Source organism: Dermacentor albipictus, unplaced genomic scaffold, assembly GCF_038994185.2.
Source record: "Dermacentor albipictus isolate Rhodes 1998 colony unplaced genomic scaffold, USDA_Dalb.pri_finalv2 scaffold_11, whole genome shotgun sequence".
Lineage (NCBI taxonomy): Eukaryota > Metazoa > Arthropoda > Arachnida > Ixodida > Ixodidae > Dermacentor > Dermacentor albipictus.
In genome coordinates this window covers 2,739,603-2,765,648 of record NW_027225565.1, presented here as the reverse complement: position 1 = coordinate 2,765,648, position 26,046 = coordinate 2,739,603, and the positions used below count along the sequence as shown (strand labels likewise).

Sequence of the window (26,046 nt, the reverse complement as noted above, 5' to 3'; positions counted from 1 at the left end):
ATTTTATGTAAACATCGATGCTGTTACAATAAAGCGGCGTATCTGCAGCAAGTTGGTGTCATGAGCGTTGTGATATCGCTCCGCGTGCCAAATAAGGAAAAAATATGTATACTTTATGTGAACGAGGTAAAATTGCGATACACCTAGCCAAAGCAAGCGGGCAGCGTCGCACAAGTAGCAGAAGAAGACGACGCCGGCGTCGGTCGTCTGCTGGGCCGTACTCCTCACAATTGTGCTTACGCTTTCGATATGCATTTACCTTTCTATGCAACTAGAAATTATTCAGACGTCGCCTGTCGTTTTTAAATTTTGATTATAAGTGAATAATATTCAAAACATCAGCTATTATTAGTAAGTAAACATTTTTCCGGTGTCAGTGAAACTACTGTTAGAATCCAGGCGGCACTAGCGTCGCCTGCAAACACCGGTCCCATTGGCCTCATGGAAATATCACGAGCTTGTGCACGACGTTCACTGTAACGCCTTCCCCACTTAATTGCCTGGTTTTTATGAAAAAAAATAACACAAATTTTACCTCGCCTAAGGGAATGCCAGCTGTGCCGTAACGGCACAAGCATAAACATGTGTCGCCCTTGCCGGCAGAAGCAAAACGCGGCATTTCAGCGTGTTTTCCCCATAATCTGTACATTGTTAGCCCGTGTTACGAACTTTGCACCGCTGCACCACTATTACGACTTTGTGGTCCCGTAGCGCTCGTCACCCGTTTCGTGACAGAGCGTTGGTAGCGAAGACTCCGAGCCAGGCGTCGATGAGAATAACGAAAGGGATTTTATACATTATATACAGGTCATTGTACAGGACAAGATCGGATCGGCACTGGGGCCGAGAGCTCACACAAACGCGACTGTTCCCGCACGACGGCGTCCGGCGAAAACGCGTGACACATCTCACCCCAGTCGGGAGCGACACTCTCTCCCGGTGGGTCGGCGGATCCTGTTTTTCAGGCAGCGCGTCGCTGCTTTTATAATCCCCGAGAACCATTGTCACTCAAACGGCCCAATACAAAGTCAGCACACGACGGTCGTCCGAGGGGTCCAACCAGCGACCGCGCTGGCCACCCGGTTCAAAGTTCGCGCGCGTGGTGACCTCCATGCAAGAGGAGGTGCGGCGCCGGGCTGTCTGGTACTCGCGGACACGTCCAAACCTGCTGCTCGCCGAGGCTTCTCCCGCAGGATCCCGCTGCCTGACGGCTCAGCATCTTGACTTGTGAAGGGAGAATTAGGGCGCTCGCAGGATAGATTCTGCATCTTGCAGATTCGGAATCCGGGCTTTTGGTGATGGCACAACAGCATCCCCGCCCTCAGATAAGGCGCCGGGAAGGCGAGCTGCATCCACGTGGCTCGGATGCCAGGCGCGCACGTTCGTCAGGCTCGTCCAAGTTCACGTCCAGTGTCGGGACGCCAGGTAACTTCACGTGCCCAGGTCCGACTCGCCAGGACAGGAGCTCTGCTCACCGCGCCGTCGCCAAGGCACCTTGACCAGCTCCGCTCGGGTCGTTCCTAAGACCTTGCTTCTCGCCACTGGTCCCGCTTGGTCGTTCTGCAGCTTGCAAAACCGACCGGCAAAAGGCAACACCCAACACGAACAAGTGCCCTCTGTCCCCCGTCAAACACCAGACAAGGCCATAATTCAAATCAACCTAACTAAATTGCTATCCCTCTTTTTGCTCCCGCTGCAACAAGAGGCAGGTGTACGATCTAGCACACAAGGCTCAAACAATCAGTTTTCAAATCAACAACACAACAAAATAGAAACAATTATTAATCAGCAATAATAATTACAAATAGAATGGTCCCCTTGAAATCACTTGGACCGAAAACATACTTCTGAGGAAGCAAATGAGGTCATTCATTTTTCCCGGTGATATTTTCGCGGAATCCGAAGCTGCTTATATTTGCGACCCTGCTTATCCGTGTAGCGGCTGTACAATAAGCCAGATTCCTTGCCAAATGAAACCCTCTTTTTTTTCACTCCCCGTTTGACGCTCTTCCTCAGATCGGCTAATGAACAGCCTTCCTGTTGCTCGCGAATCAGACTTTCTCTTTCAACTGCAGCCTGCTCCTGCCGGCTGGCGGAAACCGGAGCGAGTGTGGAGCCCGCGTCGCCTAATTGCGCCGTCGAGTCTATATCGCGGCTAGCACTGCACGCGTCACTCCCACTCACTTCCAGGACCCGCTCGTCTAGGCCAGCCTCCGAGCTCTGCCTCTCCCGTGACTGCTCGCCACTCAAGTTACCGTGATCGGTCCGTGTGCCGCACCGCCTTTCGCTCACCGACGCTAAGTCAAGTTCCCTCGACAGCGGGCGCGCTTTGGATCGCGTGGGGGCCATGTACGCCACGTCGGCAAAGAATGATTTGCCCTGATCCCTCAGCAGCTGCTCCGAGCTATTTGAGAAGAGGTAGGAAAATTGCTCCGGGAGGGCGGCTGACACAGCGGCTTCGGTGTTAAGTTTCCCAAACTCTCCTTCAATGATAACCGTTGCGATCGGTAAACAGACACTCTCCTTCTCGGCCACTTGCCGTATCCTAACGCACTCTCCAGTAAAATCACTCGAGGAGACGAAAGACGGGTGAACAACGTCCATAGTTGCTGCAGAGTCCCGCAGTGCTCGGCACTTCTTGCCGTTTACCTTAATTTCCTGCACATAGGGCTCCAATAGACGTATGTTCTTGTGAGTTTCCTGTATCGTTGCAAAAGCAATTCTCTCTGGGCAGCTTGCAGCGATGTGCCCTTGCTTTTTGCAATTGTAGCAGGTTAACGGTTTCCGTTTTTCAAAAGAACGCGTCATTTCGTCTCGCTGTTTCGGACCATCGTCATCATTCTGAGATGCATTCTGTCCTTCCCTTACAGTTTCTTTGGTAAGGGATTCGTCGTCCCGAAACTCTCGACGCGTGATTTGCTTCCGTTCGTCGGGCTTCCCGGAAAACCAATCTCTCCTATCAGCTTTTTCTACGCGCACTGCGTTGCTGTGCAAGCTGCGGCGTGTGTAATACTCTTCCGCTAACTCTGCTGCCTTGTTTAGCTTAACATCCTTTAGCCTATCTTGCAGCCAGAGCCGGACATCCTCATCAATGCAACGGTAGAACTGCTCCAACGCGATGCATTCGACAATTTTGTCGCGGTCGTCGTAAACCTCTTCGCCCTTCAGCCATTCCACCAAGTCGGCTTTTAGACGAAACGCGAAGTCAACATTCGACTCCTTGCCCTTTTTTGCATACCGGAACCTCTGCCGGAAAGCTTCGGGCGACAATTTGTACTTCCGCAGTAGCGCTTCCTTCACATCACTGTAGCTCTCAAACGCCTCTTTCGATAAGCAAGTTATTACGTCTGATGCCTCCCCAGGAAGCAAGGCTAACAGATTCTGTGCCCAAAGGGATCGCTCAATGCTATTCCGTTCACACACGTGCTCAAATTTCACGAGGTATTTGGCCATATCCTCTCCGACGACAAAGGGTGGAAGTTGATCGCGTATTCTTGGAACATTAGAAGTGAGACTAGGCGCTGGCGAGCTATTTCGGGTCTCCAACTCTTTCATTTTAAGCTCGTGCTCACGAATCTCTCTCCTTTCCTCCTTTTCCTCTTCGCGACGTTCCTGTTCTCTCCTTTCCTCCCTTTCCCGACGTTCATTGATACCCGCCAAGGCCTCTGCGGCTTCCTCAGCCGTTAAATTATGGGGTTTTACGTGCCAAAACCACTTTCTGATTATGAGGCACGCCGTAGTGGAGGACTCCGGAAATTTCGACCACCTGGGGTTCTTTAACGTGCACCTAAATCTAAGTACACGGGTGTTTTCGCATTTCGCCCCCATCGAAATGCGGCCGCCGTGGCCGGGATTTGATCCCGCGACCTCGTGCTCAGCAGCCTAACACCATAGCCACTGAGCAACCGCGGCGGGTCCTCAGCCGTTACGTCCCCAGTCCTCATGACCTCAAGGATCGCATTCTTTCTTTTGGTTGAGCCCAACTCAATGCCCAACTCCTCACAAATTTCGAGAAGTTCCTTCACCTTGTACTTCTCCATCGTTCACACTGTCCTCCTGCTGTTTACCCTTTTTGAATATACCTGCCGTACGCTACTATAACACTACTAGTAAGACATATGCAAGTATATCACACACTGCCCTGTTTACCCGCTCAGCATCCCCTGGTTTTCAAAACACTCTCACTAGGCTTGAAACACACAAGGTTATCACAATGCAACACCAAATCCTTCCTTAAGCTACTATAACCTGTGTCAAAGAAAGTCCGGTGTTTGAGGTAAACTTCAGGCACTCACCGCGCCGAGGTAGCTGATGCCGGTCAATCCCGTAGCTGCCATCCAGTGTTACGAACTTTGCACCGCTGCACCACTATTACGACTTTGTGGTCCCGTAGCGCTCGTCACCCGTTTCGTGACAGAGCGTTGGTAGCGAAGACTCCGAGCCAGGCGTCGATGAGAATAACGAAAGGGATTTTATACATTATATACAGGTCATTGTACAGGACAAGATCGGATCGGCACTGGGGCCGAGAGCTCACACAAACGCGACTGTTCCCGCACGACGGCGTCCGGCGAAAACGCGTGACACATCTCACCCCAGTCGGGAGCGACACTCTCTCCCGGTGGGTCGGCGGATCCTGTTTTTCAGGCAGCGCGTCGCTGCTTTTATAATCCCCGGGAACCATTGTCACTCAAACGGCCCAATATAAAGTCAGCACACGACGGTCGTCCGAGGGGTCCAACCAGCGACCGCGCTGGCCACCCGGTTCAAAGTTCGCGCGCGTGGTGACCTCCATGCAAGAGGAGGTGCGGCGCCGGGCTGTCTGGTACTCGCGGACACGTCCAAACCTGCTGCTCGCCGAGGATTCTCCCGCAGGATCCCGCTGCCTGACGGCTCAGCATCTTGACTTGTGAAGGGAGAATTAGGGCGCTCGCAGGATAGATTCTGCATCTTGCAGATTCGGAATCCGGGCTTGTGGTGATGGCACAACACCCGCTAGAACACGCGGCAGACCTCTACGAAACACTGCTTTCCGCAGCTGCCGGCAGGCGGCAATACAAGTTTGTTTTTTGTGGCCCCTAGATGTCACCTGTGTTGCACTTGGACGCTGGAGACGCCAAAAACTATGCCATAAAGCGCGGGAGGCAAAAGGTGGTTGCGTGAAGCGCGCGTGGAACCGCGCATCCTCGTGAGCACGCACCACTGCAGATCTCGGCGCCTGTCGACATGGATGTGTCTGTGGAAATTCAACCGTCAGTTGAGCTCTGCAAGGTTCGGGTTCTTGTATGGGAGCCCACAGGTGGCGGTTTTGGAACTCAGCATGCGTCATCGAGCATCAAGATCATTGTGAACGACAAGGAAACACAGGGAATGTGCGCCCAAACCGAGCTGTTTTTTCCGAAAAACGTGGTCTTCGATGTGAAAAGTATGACGCAGCCGCAAGAAAGCATCGTTCTCAGGGACCGGAAAGAGTTCGTGCAGAAGATGCCTTGCCGCGAAGTGACGTTCACTCTTTCTTTCCACAAGTCGGTCGGGTCTGAGTCTGAGCAGCTGACGGAGCCCTTCATCGAACCCGTAGTGGCAGCAGGAGTCCTCTACTGCTTCAAGTGCGCCGGTTGCTATAAGGGGATTCTTGGCGACGTGATCAAATTTCGTCGAATCACACCACTGCCGTCCGAAGACTGGAAAGAAACCAGTGGTGAGTGGTTCCGGGGTGCAACTGCAAGCAGCGATGACTCACCCGATGTTCTATCGCCAAAGATGGACGAGCTGTTCACGACCGCTGCCTACTTCATAGTGAACGATAAAAAACTTCGATATGGTGACATCGACGAGGAAGATGGAACAGTGCGTTGTGGCAGGTGTCACCTTGTGGTGGGGAGAAAGGCGACTCCATCGTCCACGGCACTGTTTACGACCCGCGTGACACCGACTCCTGAGAACGAGGATAAGGGCAGCGCCATCGATGCCGTCGACGCGTCACGCCTGCTGAGAGGCTTCATCAAAGCTCGGCTGCAGCTGAACGAGGCCTGCAGGATTGTGTTGGCTTCAGTAAGTAATCACAGCTGACACGGTTCTTTGGGCTAGTTTGTGGTGGCGAGGCGACATTGCAAGTACGTACCGCAGCTCGAGTGAGAAATGAGACCGTCCGGTCCCGTTTCTCATTCGTCGTTCGGCGCTGTACGCATGCATATGCAGTAAGTAATCGCACTTCAAAAAAAAAACAAAAAAAACAAAAAAGGAAACAAATCGTAATACATGCTTTTACAAAATTCTCCCCGTCGGGGAATAGGACCCCGGTTTCCCACGTGACTTGCGGGGATACTGACCACTACATAGACGACGACAGTAGTTACTCGCTGCTGAGGTGCTTCGTCATGAGCAACGCTACCGAAGATTCAAGTGCCTCGAGGCCGCATGAAATCAACTAGAATTTTTTCTCCCCAAATACATGTGAAAACAAGTATACCATTTAGGCAACCGCTCTGATGATTTCAACGAAAATTGTTGCACTCTGGAGACGGTAAGCTGAATTCATAGAATGACTGAATTTTGAAGATTACAGGAAGCAAAATTTTGATGCATATAGGCCCTCATAGCTTTACGGCCATATCAATTTAGAAAAATCACGAAAAATCGGTAATGGTACATTACCGCGCTCGAACTCTGTCGCGATGCGGAGCCTTCTCGACGTTGGAGCCCTTGGAACCACAAATAGCCTGCTCCAGCCGAACGTGCTAACTGCTCTCAGAGCAACCGAATTTGCCACAGAGTTTCTGACGGATCTCTGTCGCGCTCGCAGGTTCCTTCGAGCGCCGTGAGCTGGAGAGAGCGAGAATAAACGCTTTTATTGCGACATAGCAGTGAGGAAGAGTCTTCAGCGCAAGATACCGCGCCCGCACCTTTCTTTCTTTCTTTTTCTCCTCCTACATCTCTGAGCACCAGCAAGCGCTGATCGTCTCGGTTGGAGCTGGTCAGTGCTTACTCCCGAAGCTCGTAGGGCGCGGCGCTGGGAAAGAACGAGCCGCTTGTAAAGCGCGTTGTGAGACATCGCAGTTCTGTAAATCGCGTCAATTGGAGCACCTGTAGCTATGCGTGTAATTCAAGTTACAGCTTACGTAGTTTTTTGACAATCCTTGCGAAGGCTAGGAAAAAAAAAATCCTGCTCACAAATTAGTGGTACAGTGAAAGACTGTGCTACCGATGCTAAAATTTGGTAGCAAGATCTGTTTCTAGGTTCCGAAGCGCTCACTGCATTCTTTGTGCGTGTAAAAAAATTCATATTCGCTCTGGTTTGCGATCCTGGCAGAGTGACATCGAAAACATGAGGTCCGTGAAATTACATTGTCAGTTATCACTTTTAGAGTCTGCTGTACGGAGAAACACGGCATCGATGTGGCGAATAGAAATTTGGATTTTTTTTCTCTACAAGCCAAGCACGGAAGAATGCCAAGTTAAATGGAGCGGTTACGAACAAAAAATTCAATCTTACTGCGAAATTTGACTAAGAACAGAACAGCGGTAGAAGCAAAACATATTTTTTTAAAGGTTTCTGTGTGTGTTCCATAGACGCATATAGCCAGCAGCGTTAATATAGTAGCCTTGGGGAAAACGTTTTCTTCGAGATTCTGATCATTCATTTTGCTGATCTTTTTCGATGCAACGTGGAATACAGGAGCAAACAGACAAAACCCGACTTACCTGGGTGCCCAAAATGGAAGTTTAATATTTATTTACCAGTTCCAACTTGCGTGGTTGTTGTAAAAGCCTTGTAAGTTACAAATTGAAGAAATTTGTAGCTGCTACTGCTGTTCCTATAAAACTAAGTTTGATAGCAACTTCCTATGATGACATAGAGAGGTTTAGAAGGGGCCCGAATGAGCTTTACGGGTCTAAGCGTTGGGGAACGCTAGAGCGAAGAGCTTTATAATAGGGCTCTAAGTTTTCGCATAGCGTCTTCCGCTTGCAGCGCCACTGCGGCGCAAACAAAAGCTATTATAAGTAATAAAATGCAACGTACGATTTTATGATATGAGTAATCTTGACCCCCTTTCGTGTTTTGGCGTTTGACTAATATTTAGAGGTTATTCGATGAGCAGCGAGCAATCTGTAAATTATTTGTTGCGCTCGGCAGTCTCGCCTGCTTCTTGCACAGCCGAACCGTTTCGGTGTTACGCCTGCGAGCCACAAAATCAACAATCAGAGGCGTCTAATGAATCAATATTCATTACACACGTTAGCTGAGAAAAAGAGATAACAGCAGTTACTTTTCTTTGCTTACGAACCTTACGGGTTGCGACGAATCGAGGCCAGTTTGGTGTTAGGTTAGAGCTGTTGCTTCAATGGGTGCCGCCATGTTTGTTGATAAAAAGCTTTTGATATGAGTATCCCCCCATGCCGGTACTGCATATGGCACGGGTACCCGGTTAGACTAGAAGCCGGATATCACGTGGGGTCAGGGAAGTACTCGTTTGATAGGCGCCAGAGTAGATAGGGAATTGAGGAAGTAATTTCTGAGGTTACTGAAACAGAATGGAATTACGCACATTTAACGAGGCTAACAATGTAGGAGAGGCTCCGCCCAGATTACCGAAGCACGGCAGCCGATTGCCTCCGCGACTAAAGAAATATTCGGCATCAAAAAATTGTGCTTCTAATACGCGTAATTCTCGGTATAGATAACACTTTCCCATCTTGTTGACTGCTTTGGTATAGCTCTCGTGCGGTACAGCATGTGCCGGATAGCGAGAGAACAGCAACTCCATGCCTTCTACAAAGCGCGCGTCGTCTGCTACGGTGTGTTGCGACTTTGAGGTGGTCCCGTAGCGCTCGTCACCCGTTTCGTGACAGAGCGTTGCTAGCTCTCTAGTCGGTAGCGAAGAGTCCGAGTCAGGCGTCGGTGAGAATAAGAAAACGGATTTTATACACTATATGCAGGTCATTATACACGACAAGATTGAATCGGCACGCGGGCCTAGAGGTAACAGCCAACGCGACTGTTCCCGCACGACGATGTCCGGCGAGACTCCAACGCGTAGCACATCTCATTCCACTTGAGAGCGGCACTCGGCTCACGGTGGATCCGGTTCTCCAGGCGTCGGCGTTGGGGCTTATAAAGCCCCGCGAAACGATTGTCGCTCAGACGGCCCAATACAAATCCAGCCACTCGACGGTCGTCCGAGAGGTCTAACCAGCGACCGCGCTGGCCACCCGCTTCAAAATTGCCGCGCGCGGTGACCTCCAGGGGAAAGGAAATACGGCGCCGGGCTGACTAGCACTTTGTTGCACATTTGGACATGTCGCTCGCCGATGCTCCTCCATAGGACGGCGCTGCCTGGCGGCGCAGCATCTTGATTTGTGAAGGGAGCTTTAGGGCGCTGTGCCTTTCGGCGCAGCCGCGGGTTTGTCCAAAGGCCGCTTGGAGGATAAATTCTGCATCTAGTAGATTCGGAATCCGGGCTGGTTGTACGGGCACAACAGCATACCCGCCACCAGATAAGGCGCCGGGAGGACGAGCTGCCTCCACGTGGCTCGGATGACAGGCGCGCACGTTCGCCAGGCTCGTCCAAGTTCACGTCCAGTGTACGGACGCCAGGTAACTTCACGTGCCCAGGTCCGACTCGCCAGGACAGGAGCTCTGCTCACCGCGTTGTCGCCAAGGCACCTCAACCAGCTCTGCTCGGGTCGTTCCTAATCCCTTGCTTCTCGCCACTGGTCCTGGTTGGTCGTTCTGCAGCTTGCAAAACCGACCGGGAAAAGGCAACACCCAACACGAGCAAGTGCCCTCTGTCTCCCGTCAAACACCAGACAAGGCCATAATCGAAATCAACCTAACTAAATTGCTATCTCCCTTTTTGCTCCCGCTGCAACAAGAGGCAGGTGTACGATCTGGTACACAAGGCTCAAACAACCATTTTTCAAATTAACAACACACCAAAATATCAGGAACATCTAATAATCAGCAATAATAATCAAAATAGAATTGTCGCCTTGAAATCACTTGGACCGAGAACATACTACTGAGGAAGCAATTGAGGTTATTCATTTTTCCCCCGATCACCATGCGAACATGACAGGTTGTCGCGAAACAAGAGAAGGTAAATAACGAGTAGGTCACTGAAGGAAGCGAGGCCTAGAATGCACGAGTTAGAGCATCTGCGTTCGCGTTCAACCTCCCCTTCTTATAACGGACAACGAGGCTGTGGTGCTGGAGGGTCATGCTCCATCTCAGCAAACGGCCGCTTTTAGACGACATGCTACTTAACCAAGTTAGAGGGCAATGGTCCGTTTCCACAACAAACTTAGAACCGGAGGCATAGCAAGCCAGCTTCTGAAGGGCGCACGCAACGCAGGCGCACTCTTTCTCAGAGGTGCTGTATGCCTCTTCTCTACAACTTAGTTTGCGACTTAAATACAAAATTGGTCGTTCATGACCACTAGCATCTTCTTGGCATAGCACCGCTCCCGTGCCGCGATCACTCGCGTCACATTGAATGATGAAATCTTTCAAAAAGTCTGGTGCCGTTAGAACCGGCTTATGGCTCAATGCTCGCTTCAGCATTTAGAACGCATTTTCTTTCTTCGAGTACAACGTCACCTTAACGGGCTCCGACTTCCGAGCGCGTCGGTTAGCGGGCTGGCAAGGTCAGAGTAGTCTCTCACATAGTGTTGTTTCACGCCCCTGTCCTAGGATCCATGTACGAAGTCTTTCGTTCAAGGCATAATTCAACGAAGTGCAGCGCGCATACCTGCATTCAAAGAAACCAAAATACGTGCCACACATGGGTCTCTCTCTCTCTCTCTCACACACACACACACACACACACACACACACACACACACACACACACACACACGCGCGCGCGCACACACACACACACACACACACACACACACACACACACACACACACACACACACACACACACACACACACACACACACACACACACAAAAGCAAACATGGCGCGCGGCGGGTATGTGCGCCAGTGCAGACGGGGAGAGCGAGAGGTAATGGCGAGACGGAATAGACGGACAACCCATAGGACGGGAGGAAGTGACGTCACGACGGAAGGCGCAGGCCTTCAAACTTGTCTAGGAGGTAATGACCTTACGCGCCCTTTGTGGTGCCGTCAGAGCATGTAACGTGTGTGCGCGCGCAGCTTTTGCGAGCGAGCGGGCGACCAGGTGAACGCCGGGAGTGGAGAAGCGAGAGAAGAGTGCGTGACGTCACATCCGCTCTGCTAGACATGTTCCGTCTGTGTCACGCAACTGTTTTCCATTAATTAGCAGGTTAAATATTATGCCACCTTTTCTTTGTGTGTGACATCATTACTTCCGCTTTCCACTTCCGGGTTTCCAGCAATTTCGCCAAAGTCGTTCTCACGTGGCGGGTCTCTAGAGTCTACGATTCTGTGCTTCGGTGGGCGGTAATGAGATTTCTAGTTCATCCTAATTATTACAGGCACTTCAGGAACTCAACCGGCGATTAAACTTATGCTCTAATATCATATCTATAATGAAACCCTTGAATATTGTACTGCGCTATATTTTTCTTCTTTTTCGGATTTATTTTGAATTTCGTCCCCGGTCGTCTCAGGAGGTGAACCGGAAGTGCTGCGCAAGAAACAAGAGTTGCTGTAGAGTGGCAATTTGGGCTAGTTGGTGGAAGGTAATCTTCTAATTAGAAGGGTACTTCGCTATAGACATGCTTCTGTGTCTTCTGTGTTCCGTGTGCTACAAATTACAAGAAGAAACAAGAAAGTCATTCGATGCTCGTGCGACTAATAAACAGTTCAATTGATGGCATATTCCTTTTAATGGAAGCTCAATTGTGAAAAACGAACGTTCTGAACAAATATCGTGCTCAGTTTGAGTACTGGCATGGAAACATGCTTAAATGCCGGCACATAACTTTGTGGGGCCCAAAATGGTCATTCGGGCAGCCATTGTCGAGCTTGGTGGGCCCCGTGGTGAAATAGCAGTAGTCGAGGCACGTTTGAAAGGCACCTTTAGCAGTCTGCACTTAAAAGTGCAGTAATATCGTAGCCTTCGTTTAATTTGTTTATCTGGTTCGGGCAAGTAGCGCGAATGCAAGCACAATTATTAACCCTGGATAACTTTGGTAGCTCGCTTTTGCGCTTTTCTGTACCGAAGAATGCTAAGTAAAGTTGGACTAGCTCGCACCCATACCTTTCTAAGTTGGACGTGTTTTATTGAGGCAGTTTGTTCATTGCACAAAGCGTAGGCAAAGCGACGGCCAGATTCAGATAATGAAAGTGGTGAAGTAATGAATGGTCAAAGTTGCAACAGCTCCCAGTGCACTACTTTGCTGGGTTGTATACGCTGAAAAATGCTTTTGCAATGATAAAAGCGTCAGACAGGAAATGACATTTTACTGCGCATTCTTACCTCTGTTGAAAACGTGTACGACCACACGTGATGGGTAGCGAGACCGTCTGTTTACCAATTCTGGAAGCGTGAAAAAAAAAGAACTACATAGCAAGGTACTGTTTCGTAGTATGACACCGTTTGATGCGCACCTCTACCGAGCTGCAGCGTGCACTGATGCGTAAACGTATGAACAATGGTAAGATGCGAAGCTATATACTGTGCAACCCACGTGATGCTTCCAACATAATCTATCCCTAACTTTTCTGTTGTCATAGCTGATGGAACTTTCTTTTGTACAAGTTGGTTAACCACATTGCGCGGACAGAATATTAGCAGAAAACACAGCTAGAAGGCAGAATGAAAAGACAAGGTAGATGAGAGAGAAATGCTCTAATGATATAGAAGAGGTCAGCCAGCCCTGCTACTCACAGGATGGTGCTTTGAATGAGACGAGTTAAACACACGTAGCCTGAAGTAAACTTGCAAAAGCAAACGCAAATATAAAATAAAAGGACATAAATAAGAATAAATACAAGCGGTAAAGAACCATAGGGGGTAAAAATCAATCTGTAGTCTCCCACTACGGCGTGTCTCATAATCCTCTTGTGGTTTTGGCACGTACAGCCCCATAATTCAAATAAAGTTTAACACTTGTGCCGCCTTGCGATGTGCCGTGTTGGACAATGACAATACTAGCCTTCTAGGAGTTCATGAACGATGGCGCGCAACAGTGCCTCAAGCGAACACGTCTCCCTGTGTGTTCTGTGTCGTACGCAGCCAAACGGCAGTGGTGCACGCAAGGCAACGGTTACGATCAACTGACCACTCTCGTCTTGCACTAAGCGTTGAGTAAATTAAACAGTCGACGTCAACATCACCGTCAGTTATCGTCAACCAAAGCAAACAGCACAGACAGCTTCGCTTGCGCGGGCTTGCGACGGTTCCCGCAGTGCTTGGGATGCGCATAATTTTTCGTTTGTCGGGGATCCAGGGATCGTTTCGTGGTACATCTCGGCCGTGGCACGTATATACCCACACACAAGGGTGCTGGGTACTTTGAACCAAAGCCACTCCATCTACGCGCCACCGCCGCTGTATACAGGACAATAGGTCAAGGCAATATCCCTCTCGCAATCCTTTTTGAAGCGACCCCTTGGAGCAGCGAGCACGGCCGGCTATTTTGGCTGTTGACGCGTTGTCGCTGAACCGAGATCTTCGAGCCACCTCTTCTTTGTGTCGGCGCCATCTTCTGTAAGGCTACTACATAATGCTTATTGCAAGTGCTTAAGGAAAAGGGCAGGTGCAATCAGGCTTTCTGTCTTTCTGTTTTTATTCTTTGATGGGGGAGGGGGAGAGTCAGGGGGTGAGGGGTTGCTTCTCGTGCATGACACGAGTTTGAAAAAGGCGCTTCAGTCGAGGCCGTATCAAAATTGGACTGTGCGAAATGACTGTGCGCTTATTTGCTGAATTTCCATTAGAATGCTTCCATTTCCAACAAACCCATACAAAAACTTGACTACGAAATCCTAAAGGTGGCGCGACGACAACGGCAAGTCCAAGGAAAATCCCACGTTATGCGCATAAGTGACGACATGCATTGAAGTTACGTACATGGTGCGCCACTTGTACCAGCCGAAAACCATGTTTGCGTGTAATGTCGGCTATTGCCTCACTCCTGCGCAGAAGTAACGGAATTTAGTAAGTTTCACTAGGAGGTTTTTCTTTTTGTTTAGACAAGAACTATGTGTGGCGGAGAGCAGGGAGCTATGGGTGGCGCAGTTGCAATTTGTGCACAGAGTAAGTGTTGCCTTTCACGTTGGTGCACCGTTTACGTGCAGCCGAGAACGCCGGACTGGGGTCAGAATGTGGTGGGGACGACGAGGCGCAAGGACGAGTTAGCTTGCACCATTCACACGGCCTGTAACGTAAATACTTTGCTCCGAGGCTCAGGAGCCGTGTCTTCATTCGAACGTTTTTGAAGAGGTAATAAAGAGGCCGGCAAATGTTGAGGGCATTGTCGCGATTCGAAAATGTATCGCCACTGAGTGATGCATGCTCTGTAGCTCGATCCATTGAGCGCGTCTATCGCTGCGGTCGAGCTCGCTTACCCCAAGCTTTGTCCTCCGTGTGCACGTGCGCAGGACAAGCACGTCCTGCTGCTGTGGCTGATGGAGACGGGCCTGCAGCACTTCTACGCCAGAGAGGTCCAGTGTAAAAAAGTTTGTGTCGACCTGCAGGTGGGTAGTAAGGTGAGCATACCGTGCTGTTAACAGCGAGGAGCATTTTGTCAGGGATGTAGTGAAGTATATGGCCTCCAGGTCGTTTTGAGATGGAACCACTGAATCACACTGGACTAATTGATGTGGTCAAGAGGAATCAAACGAGGGTTGAGCCAGCGTTATCAGTTCAAGTGATTTCCTTGGAAGCGTTTCTGTAGCTCTCTCTCACCCCCACTGGGGAGGAGAATAAACGGGCGCGTAGAGTAGCGTGAGGGAAGTCGAAGGGCTAAATAAAATTTAAGAAGGGGGGGGGGGCAGTGGCATTGCGCGGCCGGTTCATTCAAGAAGTAGCGGTGACAAAAACTGAAAAGAACCTACGCTTGTCAGCAGGCGCTGTTGCGGCTTGCCCCTACCGCGCTCCGACTCTGTCCGCTGAGATGCTGAGCCCTCTAGCGATTGGACTCAAAGGAACAGTGTCCCAGCCGAACGTTCAGCTGCTCCCAGAGCAATCGGAGTCACCGCGCACGTGGTCAAGATTGCCGGATCTCGTCCGCGCTCCCATATCGAATGTGAGAGCTCCTCCAAACGCTCTGATGAATGAATCAGGGGAATGTGTTCCGAGCGCTCGATTTTGACCGGCGGCATTTAAAACGCCTCGCGAGAACACTGAAAAGCGATTAGTCGAATCAGTGGTATCCACACATATTCCGCTAAGAGTAATTAGTAGGGCATATTGGAAATAAAAGTTGGCAGACAGCTTCGCATACGTGAAAGAGAATGAAGGCGAAATCTTGTGCGCTTCACGAGACATTCATTACTTGAGGTTTATCTTTCTAATGCGTTGTTACTTCGTATTGTTTTCTCCAACCAAAGGTTGTGGGTTCGAGTTCCTTGTTTAACTATACCTTAACTAACTTCGCCTTAATAATTAGCAATGGTAGTGGGTTCAACTCTCGATCTTCACGATGGCAATTGATGGCTTGGAGATATAGCCTGTTCGTTCATATCTCAATGTTGGGTCGTCGGTTCGAGTGCCTTAATCAACTTCGTCTTAATTAACATCACAGGTCGTGGGTTCGACTTGCCCCCAAAGGTCGTGGCAGACTCGAGTGCCTTAATTAACTGTATCTTAAGTAACTTCGCCTTAATACGAAAGGTCGTGGGTTCGAGTGCCTGAATTAACACTATATTAATAAACTGTGTCTTCATTCTCTTGCCATAATTATAACCACGGGTAGTGGTTCGACTCCCACCAAAGGTCGAGGGTTGGACCCCCAATTTTCGTCCCATTCTATTTTGGTGCCACAAGGCCGGACGGTCAGATTTTCGTCCCATGAGGCACAGAAGGGCTTAATATTTCATTGCACGCATCTAGTAAAGAAAGGTACAAGAATCGGGCCTGCCAAACCACATTCGGCTTGACTGGCCAGTGCCAGGCAGGTAGCAACTAACTGCTACCTGCCTGGCACAGCAGCTAGGAGGCAGCTAGGAGTGTTGGAAACAAAGGTGCTGAGCACGAACACGGCTTGGCGAAAGCTGAGAGGGAGAGAAGAAATTAAGCAATTATAGGATACCTAAGGAAATTAGGACAAGACATTAAAGTTTAGCTCGGGATGACAGGAATCTTATCACTAAGAAATTAGTAAACAGTGGCATGTGAAGAAAGAAAAATGGGGTGCGAGCTCTGGTCTTACTATTTGCAACAGCGCGAAAACTTAAACGGCGCTGTTTATAGTCTCGCCAGTGGTGTACCGTACATTGGAAGGCTACCTCTGAAACGGCAATCAACAGGCATCGCATCAGAAGAAAAATAACTAAAAACGACTGAGCTGTAAACTCTCTCACCATCGGTTTCAGGCCTCCGGAGTAGCCTTCTCTCGGCTGACGGTTCCGCGTTCTTCGATTACCTTCAACATCGAAGTTTCTCATTATGCTGCTGTGGTGAACACACTTCCCGGCGGAAAACATAACGGGTTATGTTTTGAAAAACATAACCCGCGAATTTATTTGCTCCCCTGTTTCTACGCAGTCGTCTGGAGCGGTACCGCAGCTCGCCGCGTGTAATACTATCTATAAATTATTCATCCCCATGGCCTCCGACATCGGGCTGTGCGCGCACGCGCCTCCCCATCCCGGAGGCCATGCATCCCTCCGTCTGAAGTGTCGTACCAATCCAGTCTCTCGGATGGCATGACCTTTCACCCCGATCGTGTGCGGTAGGGACTTAGGCGACAGGGGGCGTTGAATTGTTCTGGATTAGGCACATCGCTGCCACCTGAAGTTCCGCCTTCTCTGGGTTGCGCCAGGTGAGGTTTGCTAATGGCCACAACCATTTACGCCATCCTTGCCAGTCTGCGCCCAAGGTGAACCAGAGGGCAAACGCCTGTTTCGTACAAAAATACCACTCGGCGTCGCAACCACGTGGCTTCGGCCCCGTTTCCCAGGGGTTAATCACGAGAAAGAAGAAACTCGAGCGCTGCACTGCCACTGAACACATTTTTTTTAATTACGGGGTTTTACGTGCCAAAACCACTTTCTGATTATGAGGCACGCCGTAGTGGAGGATTGCGGAAATTTCGACCACCTGGGGTTCTTTAACGTGCACCTAAATCTAAGTGCACGGGTGTTTCCGCATTTCGCCCCCATCGAAGTGCGGCCGCCGTGGCCAGGATTCAGTCCCGCGACCTCGTGCTCAGCAGCCTAACACCATAGCCACTGAGCAACCACGGCGGGAAACTGAAGACATTTGCAATGCAAATAATTCCGTACCACAGTTGGCCTTGAATCGCTGAGCAGGGCGTCATAAAACACACTGAGCAAAATTTGTTGACTTCGTTTATATAAGGTTCGATATGATAACATAACGCATATAGAAAAATAAAAATAAAAGTGCGGCGCACGTTTCTTATGGCTTCGCTTGCGTGTGGCAACCGCAGCGGATAAAATTAGAGCCCTCGAGACAAAAAAAAAAAGAAGAGGAAGAAAAAAGAAAAACGCCACTTTTGAGATTATCGAGGTTGGCGGGCGTTGGGAAAAAAGGGTACGTGTTCTAATTTTCTCGCTCATTCGTTAGATGCAATAATTATTTCCGTTTCATTATCGCAGTTAAGCGGCTAGTGACTAAGTAAAGTTTGTAGCTGCTGACGAGGTGATCTGGCATCGGTTTTCAAATCGCGATGAACGTCCTCCTGATCCCTTGCAGCACGAGAAGGTTTCTCTATTTTTTCTCTGGATAACAGGAGCATGAGCACTTGGGGAGCGCAGGTAACCATGCGTACAAGAAACTTCATCCACTGACGTTCTAGGACCTCTCCCGGTCTGCACCTTCAAGATTCCTATCTTTCTTTTCCCAAATAGCATGAATATAGACGGAAGCTGTTGACGATTACTCAGCTCGCAAAAAACAATGGATGACTTTGCAAAATCCCTTAACGAAACAGGGCAAATCGACGCAATTTGCCTTGACGACACGTGTCTAAGGCATTTGATCGTGTTCCTCACGCAAGACTAATCGTAAAACTTTTAGATTTAGGAGTTAACCTCGAAATTGTGGGATGAATAAACATGTTCCTGACCCAACAGAACACAATTCGTGGAAGCCAACAATGCAAAATCAATGGTTCGTGGTGTAACTTCAGGTGTCTCTCCGGGCTCCGTGTAGGGCCCAGTTCTGTTCTTGTGCTACGTAAATGATTTGTCAGACACAATTCTTCCTGTTAATATTACGGTACGTTTGTTTGCGGGTAATTGTTTAATTTGCTCAGATATAAGCGGCTGCCAGGACCAAATCGCACTATATTCTGCGCTGCAGGTTGTAGCGGCCTGGTGCGACAAAAACAAAAGGAAAACTAACTTCAGCAAGACATCATACATGCGGATCACTGAGACCACCAAACCAAAAACCTTTTAGCAATTGACTACGATATTGACAGACACCATTTAACGCAAGTTGACTCTTTTAAATACCTTGGCTTAACAATGCCTGCAGACTTAAACTGGAAAACGCACAATAAGGACATTTGCTCAAAAGCTGAGAGAAAATTGTGGCTTCTCTGAAGGAAGTTGAAGCTCGCTACTCTAAAGGCGAAGTTAACCGCGTATGTACCTCTTGTGCGCCCCTCGCTAGAGCATGCGAGCGCTGTATGGGATCTGCACCAAAAAAATGTCTTACAAACAAGAGCGAAAAAGTCCAAAGAGCGGCTCGATTAATAGTGTCGAAGAACACACAGATTCTGTCACTAATATGTGAGATGATCTTGAACTTGCTAAGCTTGCTGAACATAGTGAAATCGCGAGACTAAAATTCTTATATCAATTTTATCGTAATTCACTAAGTTTGAATGCTGACCTTTACTTAAAGCTACGTCGTTCTCGCACAGAAGTTGCCATAAAAAAAAAAATTCGAACCATTCACAGCGCGAAAAAGAGCTTTAAATATTCATTATTCCGCAGAACAATAGAAGAATGGAATTCCACCCCCCGCCTCAACCACACTCCTTATATATTTGAAGAGTCGCGTTCATCCCATTTCCGTTGCGGATATTAAAGTTTTAGGGATATCTCGCACTGCTGATTTACAAGTTGCAGCACTGTTCCTCTTGTTTTCGTTATTTTCTGAGCACTATGCATGTGAACACCTGACTATCTTTTACGTTTTTTTCTTCTTTATTTTAGCTGCTCATTCGTGTCAGATGTAATTTGCCCTGTAGCATATAATCCGCTATGTTCCCGTTCGCACATCTAGAGCTGCTTATTATTGCTATTATTTTATGTTCGACTAAGGCACTGCCTTTATTCATGTGCTGTCTTGTGTAATTGTGTTTATTTTACCTGCCATGTAACGACCGTCGGGTCAACAGTATAAATAAATAAATAAATAAGTAAATAAATAAATAAGTAAATAAATAAATAAACAAATAAATATAGTGATATCAGCACGGCAGACACTAGATGGTCGTGTATCGGTCGCAGTCCGGTTGCTTGTTAACAAATATTCGCTAATTAACTTTATAATTAATGGTTTTGCCGACAGCATTGCAATGGTATAGTATTGAAGGAGGAAGCCGCAGGAGGCAGAAGTAGTTCGCGCTATTTTGCGAACGCCATCAGGCCATGAGATATGGCCGTGTATTTCGTGGCGCATTTTGGAAGCGCATGTATCGAATCTCGATCGTAGTTCTCTCAGCGTTGCTATACGGACATGCCTTCGGCGATGAGTGGTCCAGGCACACGCGCTTCCGGGTGTCTCGACACCTGCCGAGACATGTCGCCGCCCAATGCTGGCATGTACTAAGGTCTCTCCCGGTTGGCCGCTGACAGTATCGTAGACATCGAAGGCTTAGCGGTCCGCAATGCGCGTTTCTGCGCTATTGCTGACATGTGGAGACGCGGCCCATGCGTGGGTGGAGCTCAAACGTCAACCTATATACTCTTGCTTATATCGGGTAGGGATTGAGTGCGGAGGGGGGGGGGGGGGGCATGCATGTTTGTGTGGTAGTGATGAAAGCTTGTCTGGTCAGGTAGTATATATTAGAAATACGCTAAATGTTCATGTTTCCTTATCACGCCTATAGAAATCGTTCAATTTGATCGGAAGCTTTTTTATGCGCGTTGTTGAACATTCCGTTGGAATTATTTCGGTAGGAACATGCACCATCTGGGATGGGGACTGAACATAATATATTTTTCAGGTATGACAATTCCTGGCAGATTGGGCAGTCTGGAAAAATAAAACTTCTACTGGAGGCAGGCACGTACCCAGGGGGGGCCCGGCTCCCCCCCCCCCCCCGAAATCAAGTGGCATAACCCCCCCCCCCTCCCCACCCACGCCACCACTCCTCACACATTCCTAAAGCGCCGCCAGATTAATGTTGAGACTTGGCACCTGTTCCTCGGTCAGCCTTATGCTGCCTTTTTCACTCCTTTTAGATGGCGGTAGTTATCGGCATTTCTTGTAATGTGAAGGACAGTTTTCTCGTAGATTCCGCACCCACGCGATTAACTCGAGATGCGCTCAGTTGTCACCATCTATTCAACCGTCACGCGCATAGCTGTTGCTTTTGTTAGTTCAACCTTCTTTGTTTAGGCTGATCCTGGGACCAGGAAAGGGATGCGGCTGTTACTCAGCTGGTCTGTACTCTCATGGAACGAGTTGCGGCCGGAGAAAACACCAATTGCGTTTAACGTTTCCCTTTGCTTCATTATTTCCTTGAGTTACGGCTCGCCGCGACGCTGGCAGATGCCCGGAACCATATACACGTGATACGGGTTAGATAGGGTGGGAAATAAAATGATGTGCAAGAGCGTCCATCATGAAACCCTGCAATAACCCAATAACCCTTAAACCCATAAGCAAGATGACTGTCGCCAGTTACCTCGTCTGTTTTTCCTTAATCGTACCTAGCACTTTTCGTGCAAAATTGGAAACCGGAAACAAAAATCGCAAGAAGTTGAGAAATTAAGCGATCTACTAAGGGAGAGAGCCAACGCAACAACCAAACTGCAAGCAAAAGCTAATAATAAAAATGTTAACCGTTGTTTATGAGAATATTTATGGATCAACATCTTTTTATTGAAAAAGGAAGTAGAGAAAACGCCGCCGGAAGTGGAGAATAATTACTTGCTTTGAATGACGCTTCTATAGTTATCGGTCGAACCGCCTCACGTAGCCACATCTCTGCTGTGCTTATGTGGATGTTTTTCTAACCTTTCTCGGTGAGCGCAGTACGTCTAGAATCGCAGAATCCTGCGCTCTACGCGGTTGTACGGGACTGGCGGCCGCACAGCGTTACGCAATTCGCGGAACTGTCAAAACTGATCCACAAGGCGAAAATAACTGATATTCGAAACTATAACATGTGAAAGACTGAAGAAGCTGTAAAAAAATGAACGCAGCCTGAAATCAGTAAAAAATAAACCTGGCATAGGACAAACCATGATGTATGCACTAAAAGATAAGAGGGATAATACCATAAGCAATCTCGAAGATACAGTAAAAGCAGCGGAAAAATTCTAAGCTGACCTGTATACAGTACCCAGAGGAGTCACGATACCTCACTTAGGAACAGTAATGAACAGGATACAGAAACTATCCTATAACTAGCGATGAGGTCAGAAGGGTGCTGCAAGACATGAAACGATGAAGAGCGGGAGGAGAAGGTGGAATAACAGTCCATTTAATCAAAGATGGAGGAGACATAATGCTTAGAAAACTGGCGGCTCTTTATACGAAGTGTATATCGACTGCAAGGGTCCCAGAAAACTGGAAGAATGCAGACATTTTACTAATCCACAAAAAAGGGGACGGTAAAGAATTGAAAAATTATAGGACCATTAGCTTGCTCCTAGTATTATATAAGATATTTACCAAAATAATCTCCGATAGAATAAGGGCAACACTGGATTTTGTCAACCGAGGGAACAGGCTGGCTTCAGGAAGAGATACCTTACAATGGATCACATCCATGTCATCAATCAGGTTATCGCCAAATCTGCAGAGCACAATAAGCCTCTCTATGTGGCTTTTGCATTTGATTCAGTAGAGATACCAGCAGTCTAGAGGCACTACGTAATCAAGGACTACAGAACGCTTACGTAAAAAGCTTGAAAAATATTGCTACATGCGTGTGGTATTTGTTTGAACGAGGTGCGTGGGCGCCATCACTCCAGAAAAGAGGAGGAAGAACGAACTGGGCTCGCGCTGTGAATCCAACCGGTCAGCGCTGCAACCGTTGTTGTAAATATAATCTGTAAATAGTTTCTCTTCTTACTGGCTCGTCCTTCGCGTAAGAATATATACAGAGGTTCTACAGCTACCTTAATTCTGCACAAGAAAAGCAGGGAGAGACCTATAGGGAAATCGGTCAGACAGGGAGACACAATTTCTCCAAGGCTATTCACTGCGTGCTTAGAAGAAGTCAAGCTATTAAACTGGGAAGGCTTAGTAGTGAAGATCGACGGCAAATATCTCAGCAACCTTCGGTTTGCCGATGACATTGTTCTATTCAACAACAATGCAGACGAGTTACAACAAATGATTGGAGACCTTAACAGAGAGAGTGTAAGAGTGGGGTTGAATATTATTATGCAGAAGATGACAATAATGATAAATAGGCGGGCAAAGGAACAAGAAATCAGTATCGCCAGTCGGCCACTGGAGACTGTTAAGGAGTACGTTTACCTTGGTCAATTATTCACAGGTAACCCTGATCATGAGAAGGAAATTCACAGAACAATAAAAATAGGTTGGATCGCATACGGCAGTCATTGCCAGCTCCTGACTGGAAGCTTACCATTATTGTTGAAAAGTAAGGTGTGCAATCAGTGCATTTTGCCAGTGCTAACATATGGGGCAGAGACTTGAGAATGAGTTAAGGACCGTGCAAAGAGCGATCGAATGAAGATTGCTAGACATAACGTTAAGAGAGAGAAAGAGAGCGGTTGGGATCAGAGAGCGAACGGGTATAGACGATATTCTAAATGACATCAAGATGACAAAATGTAGCTGGGCAGGTCATGTAATGCGCCGGTTAGATAATCGTTGGACCATTAGGTTTACATAATGGGTACCAAGAGAAGGAAAACGCAATCGAGGACGACAAAACACTAAGTGAAGCGATGAAATTAGGAAATTCGCGGGCGCTAGTTGGAATCGGTTTGCGCAGGACAGGGGTAAATGGAGATCGCAGGGAGAGGCCTTCGTCCTGCAGTGGACTTAAAACGTGATGATGATGATTATGATGATGATGATGATGATGATGATGGAGGTGGTGGCCCCCCACCCCCCGAAAAAAAATCCTGGGTACGTGCCTGACTGGAGGTATCGTTGAAGCTAGCCTGCAATGCTCCTAGCACTTCAATAAAACGGCCCAAAATTTCCGCTTTGATCGACTCGGCAACACGATTTTTAAATAGACGTGCCACTGAAGATACACAAGCTTCTCTCGGGTTGCCAATTTTCGGATCCGACGTATAAGCTGTTAACGATATCTCAGACAATGGTAAACGCTTGTGATTGCGTGTTATCTTAATAAGTGTGTTCGACTGATATCAATTGCAACTTTATTTTTACACAGTGAGTTTCTTTTACCTATCAGCGCTTCGACACCATAGGTACAAATTAGTACGAGCAATCATTCCCGTAGTGTTGGGTTTTCACTCACACTAGAGCACGCATTCGATTTCAGACTGACGTTCGACGGCAGTTTTACTAGCAGTCTAATCTCTCACATTTTCAACACCGGCTGTGCAAGTTCCCTTATTCGTTACGGTACCATATTTTACAGCACTCCAGGTTACTGTTCAGCATCATGCGTGAACTGAACAACGCACTCGGATGTTCCAGCGCCAGTTGAACGAACACTGAACCACCTCGCTTGAACAGCAAAACTGATCGAACCCCATAATCAAGTATGAGGAGGCTTCGGCATGCTATCTGACCTCACAAGCATTGTTTTTCGGCCCTAAAGAATGCTGCAAAAATATAAACTACGTGCGTGCTGCAATGACAAAATCCATTGGTCCTCGTACAATAGAAATTTACCCATTTTTACATTAGCGGAAGCTACTGCTTTCCAGAAGCATGGGCATCACTATGGTTAGTACTGACGCCAACAAATCTTCATGATAATTTTTTTTTTGCGTGATCTGACTTACAAACGTTCGGAGCTAGGGACCAGGTGCATGTTTTGTACATTTCAGATTTTTTTTTGTACTCTCAGTACTTATACTGAAGATAGGAAATTATTGCTTTCATTGGCGTTCCTCGAGGTGCTTCTCTGAAGTTTCACGTAAGAATTCTCAAAAATTGCCAGAAAGAATATTACTGTTATACAACCATTCAAAACACCAGTGATCAAGCTACAATTTTATGCATTACAGTACACGTGGCGACAACTGCGTCTTGGAATAAAATGTGAAAACATAAAAAGCACTGGCATTGTGCGCATTTCTAGTATTATTTGTCATTTCGGAACCCATAGGGCTCCGCCGTGGTTGCTCAGTGGCTATGGTGTTGGGCTGCTGAGCACGAGGTCGCGGGATCGAATCCCGGCCACGGCGGCCGCATTTCGATGGGGGTGAAATGCGAAAACACCCGTGTGCTTAGATTTAGGTGCACGTTAAAGAACCCCAGGTGGTCGAAATTTCCGGAGTCCTCCACTACGGCATGCCTCATAATCAGAAAGTGGTTCTGGCACGTAAAATCCCATAATTAATTAATTATTCCAAGGGAGGTTCTTTCCTTAAAACGTAGCCGGCACGCACATTACAGTGGTTAGTTTATATAAGCTGAACGTGACGTAGTGAGCGGAGATAAACTTGGGACGCATGCAGTGTTAGGTGTCGCCTGTACGATGCGAGCATGTCTCGTTATTCTTTTCTGTTGCGGTAATTGTAGCGTTGTCCAAGTTTATGACGTGATTGCACTTGTGCACTTGTCTGGCCGGTAGTTGAACAGCAAAGGATGAGCTGTAGTGGCCCAGGTTATTGCAATGTGCGCGATGTGCAGCCTGCTGCGTGTCTAGCCTCTATACCGCGAGGCATCGTCGAGCCGTCAAAGTTCGTGTAGGTGGGAAAATATAACGCCAACCCTCATTTCTGTGTATAATGGTGTTAAAAAGGTGCGCAAAATTATCACGCCATTAGTTGCACCATAATGTTAAGACGAAATAAACGCGGGGTTCTATCACCAACAGCGTTGTTGATAAAATAGACCGCACAAATTTGCGGCGAGGTTTGGTCGCGGGGAAGGTTCATCATATGCTTTTTTTTATATTTAACTGTGCCTCACGTGGTCTGTGGTTTACGCAGCTGGCCTACTTGAAAACTAGTGCCTCAGACGCCCTCACGGCCACGTGGAAGAGAGATCCCTCAGTTGGACAGTACCAAATCGAAGAGGAAGTGATGGAAGATACGCTGTGCTACTTCCGCACATGGTGTTACACCATGGGCGCCACCTCCGAGCGCTTCCATGTTGTATTCCTTCCAGGAGTGGTGGCCCAAGCTTAGCCTCCATTGTGTGTGTGTGTGTGTGCACTCTCTCGCTTCAATAAAGTTTCTTCAGTTTCCTTTCTGCTGTGCGTACTTATTATGGCTCAGTATGACGCGAAATAAACTGAACTAATACCAGTAAAGGAAAGAGCGGTGCAGCAGAGACAGACGGCAATTTACGTGATGGCATATGTCGAGCATGAAACGCCTAACGTGTTTCAAGTATACTTATCGGGGCGAGCTAGCACGCACGGGAATGTTGTAGCAGCGGTTCCGGCGCAGGCTGTTGAATCCGTGCATACAAGCGCGCACGCAAGATCCTTTGGTTTCAGTAGACAGTTTAAGCAGAGCGTTTGCTTGCGCTCCGCTCCGCACACGTTTCACGCGCACCGGTGGCTGCACAGAGTGCACTGATTTCGCTTATCTAACAAGAGCGTCTTCCAGA

At 48.2% G+C, this 26,046-nt stretch overlaps 1 protein-coding gene across 1 annotated transcript; it reads left to right on the top strand.

Annotated features, from left to right (window-relative positions):
• Nucleotides 1–5,226: 5,226 nt before the first annotated feature.
• LOC139051356 (uncharacterized) lies at nt 5,227–25,619 on the top strand. Its single transcript, XM_070528376.1, has 3 exons — nt 5,227–6,051; nt 14,535–14,630; nt 25,422–25,619. The coding sequence occupies exons 1-3, from the start codon at nt 5,227–5,229 to the stop codon at nt 25,617–25,619; spliced, it is 1,119 nt and encodes a 372-aa protein (XP_070384477.1).
• Nucleotides 25,620–26,046: the final 427 nt, after the last annotated feature.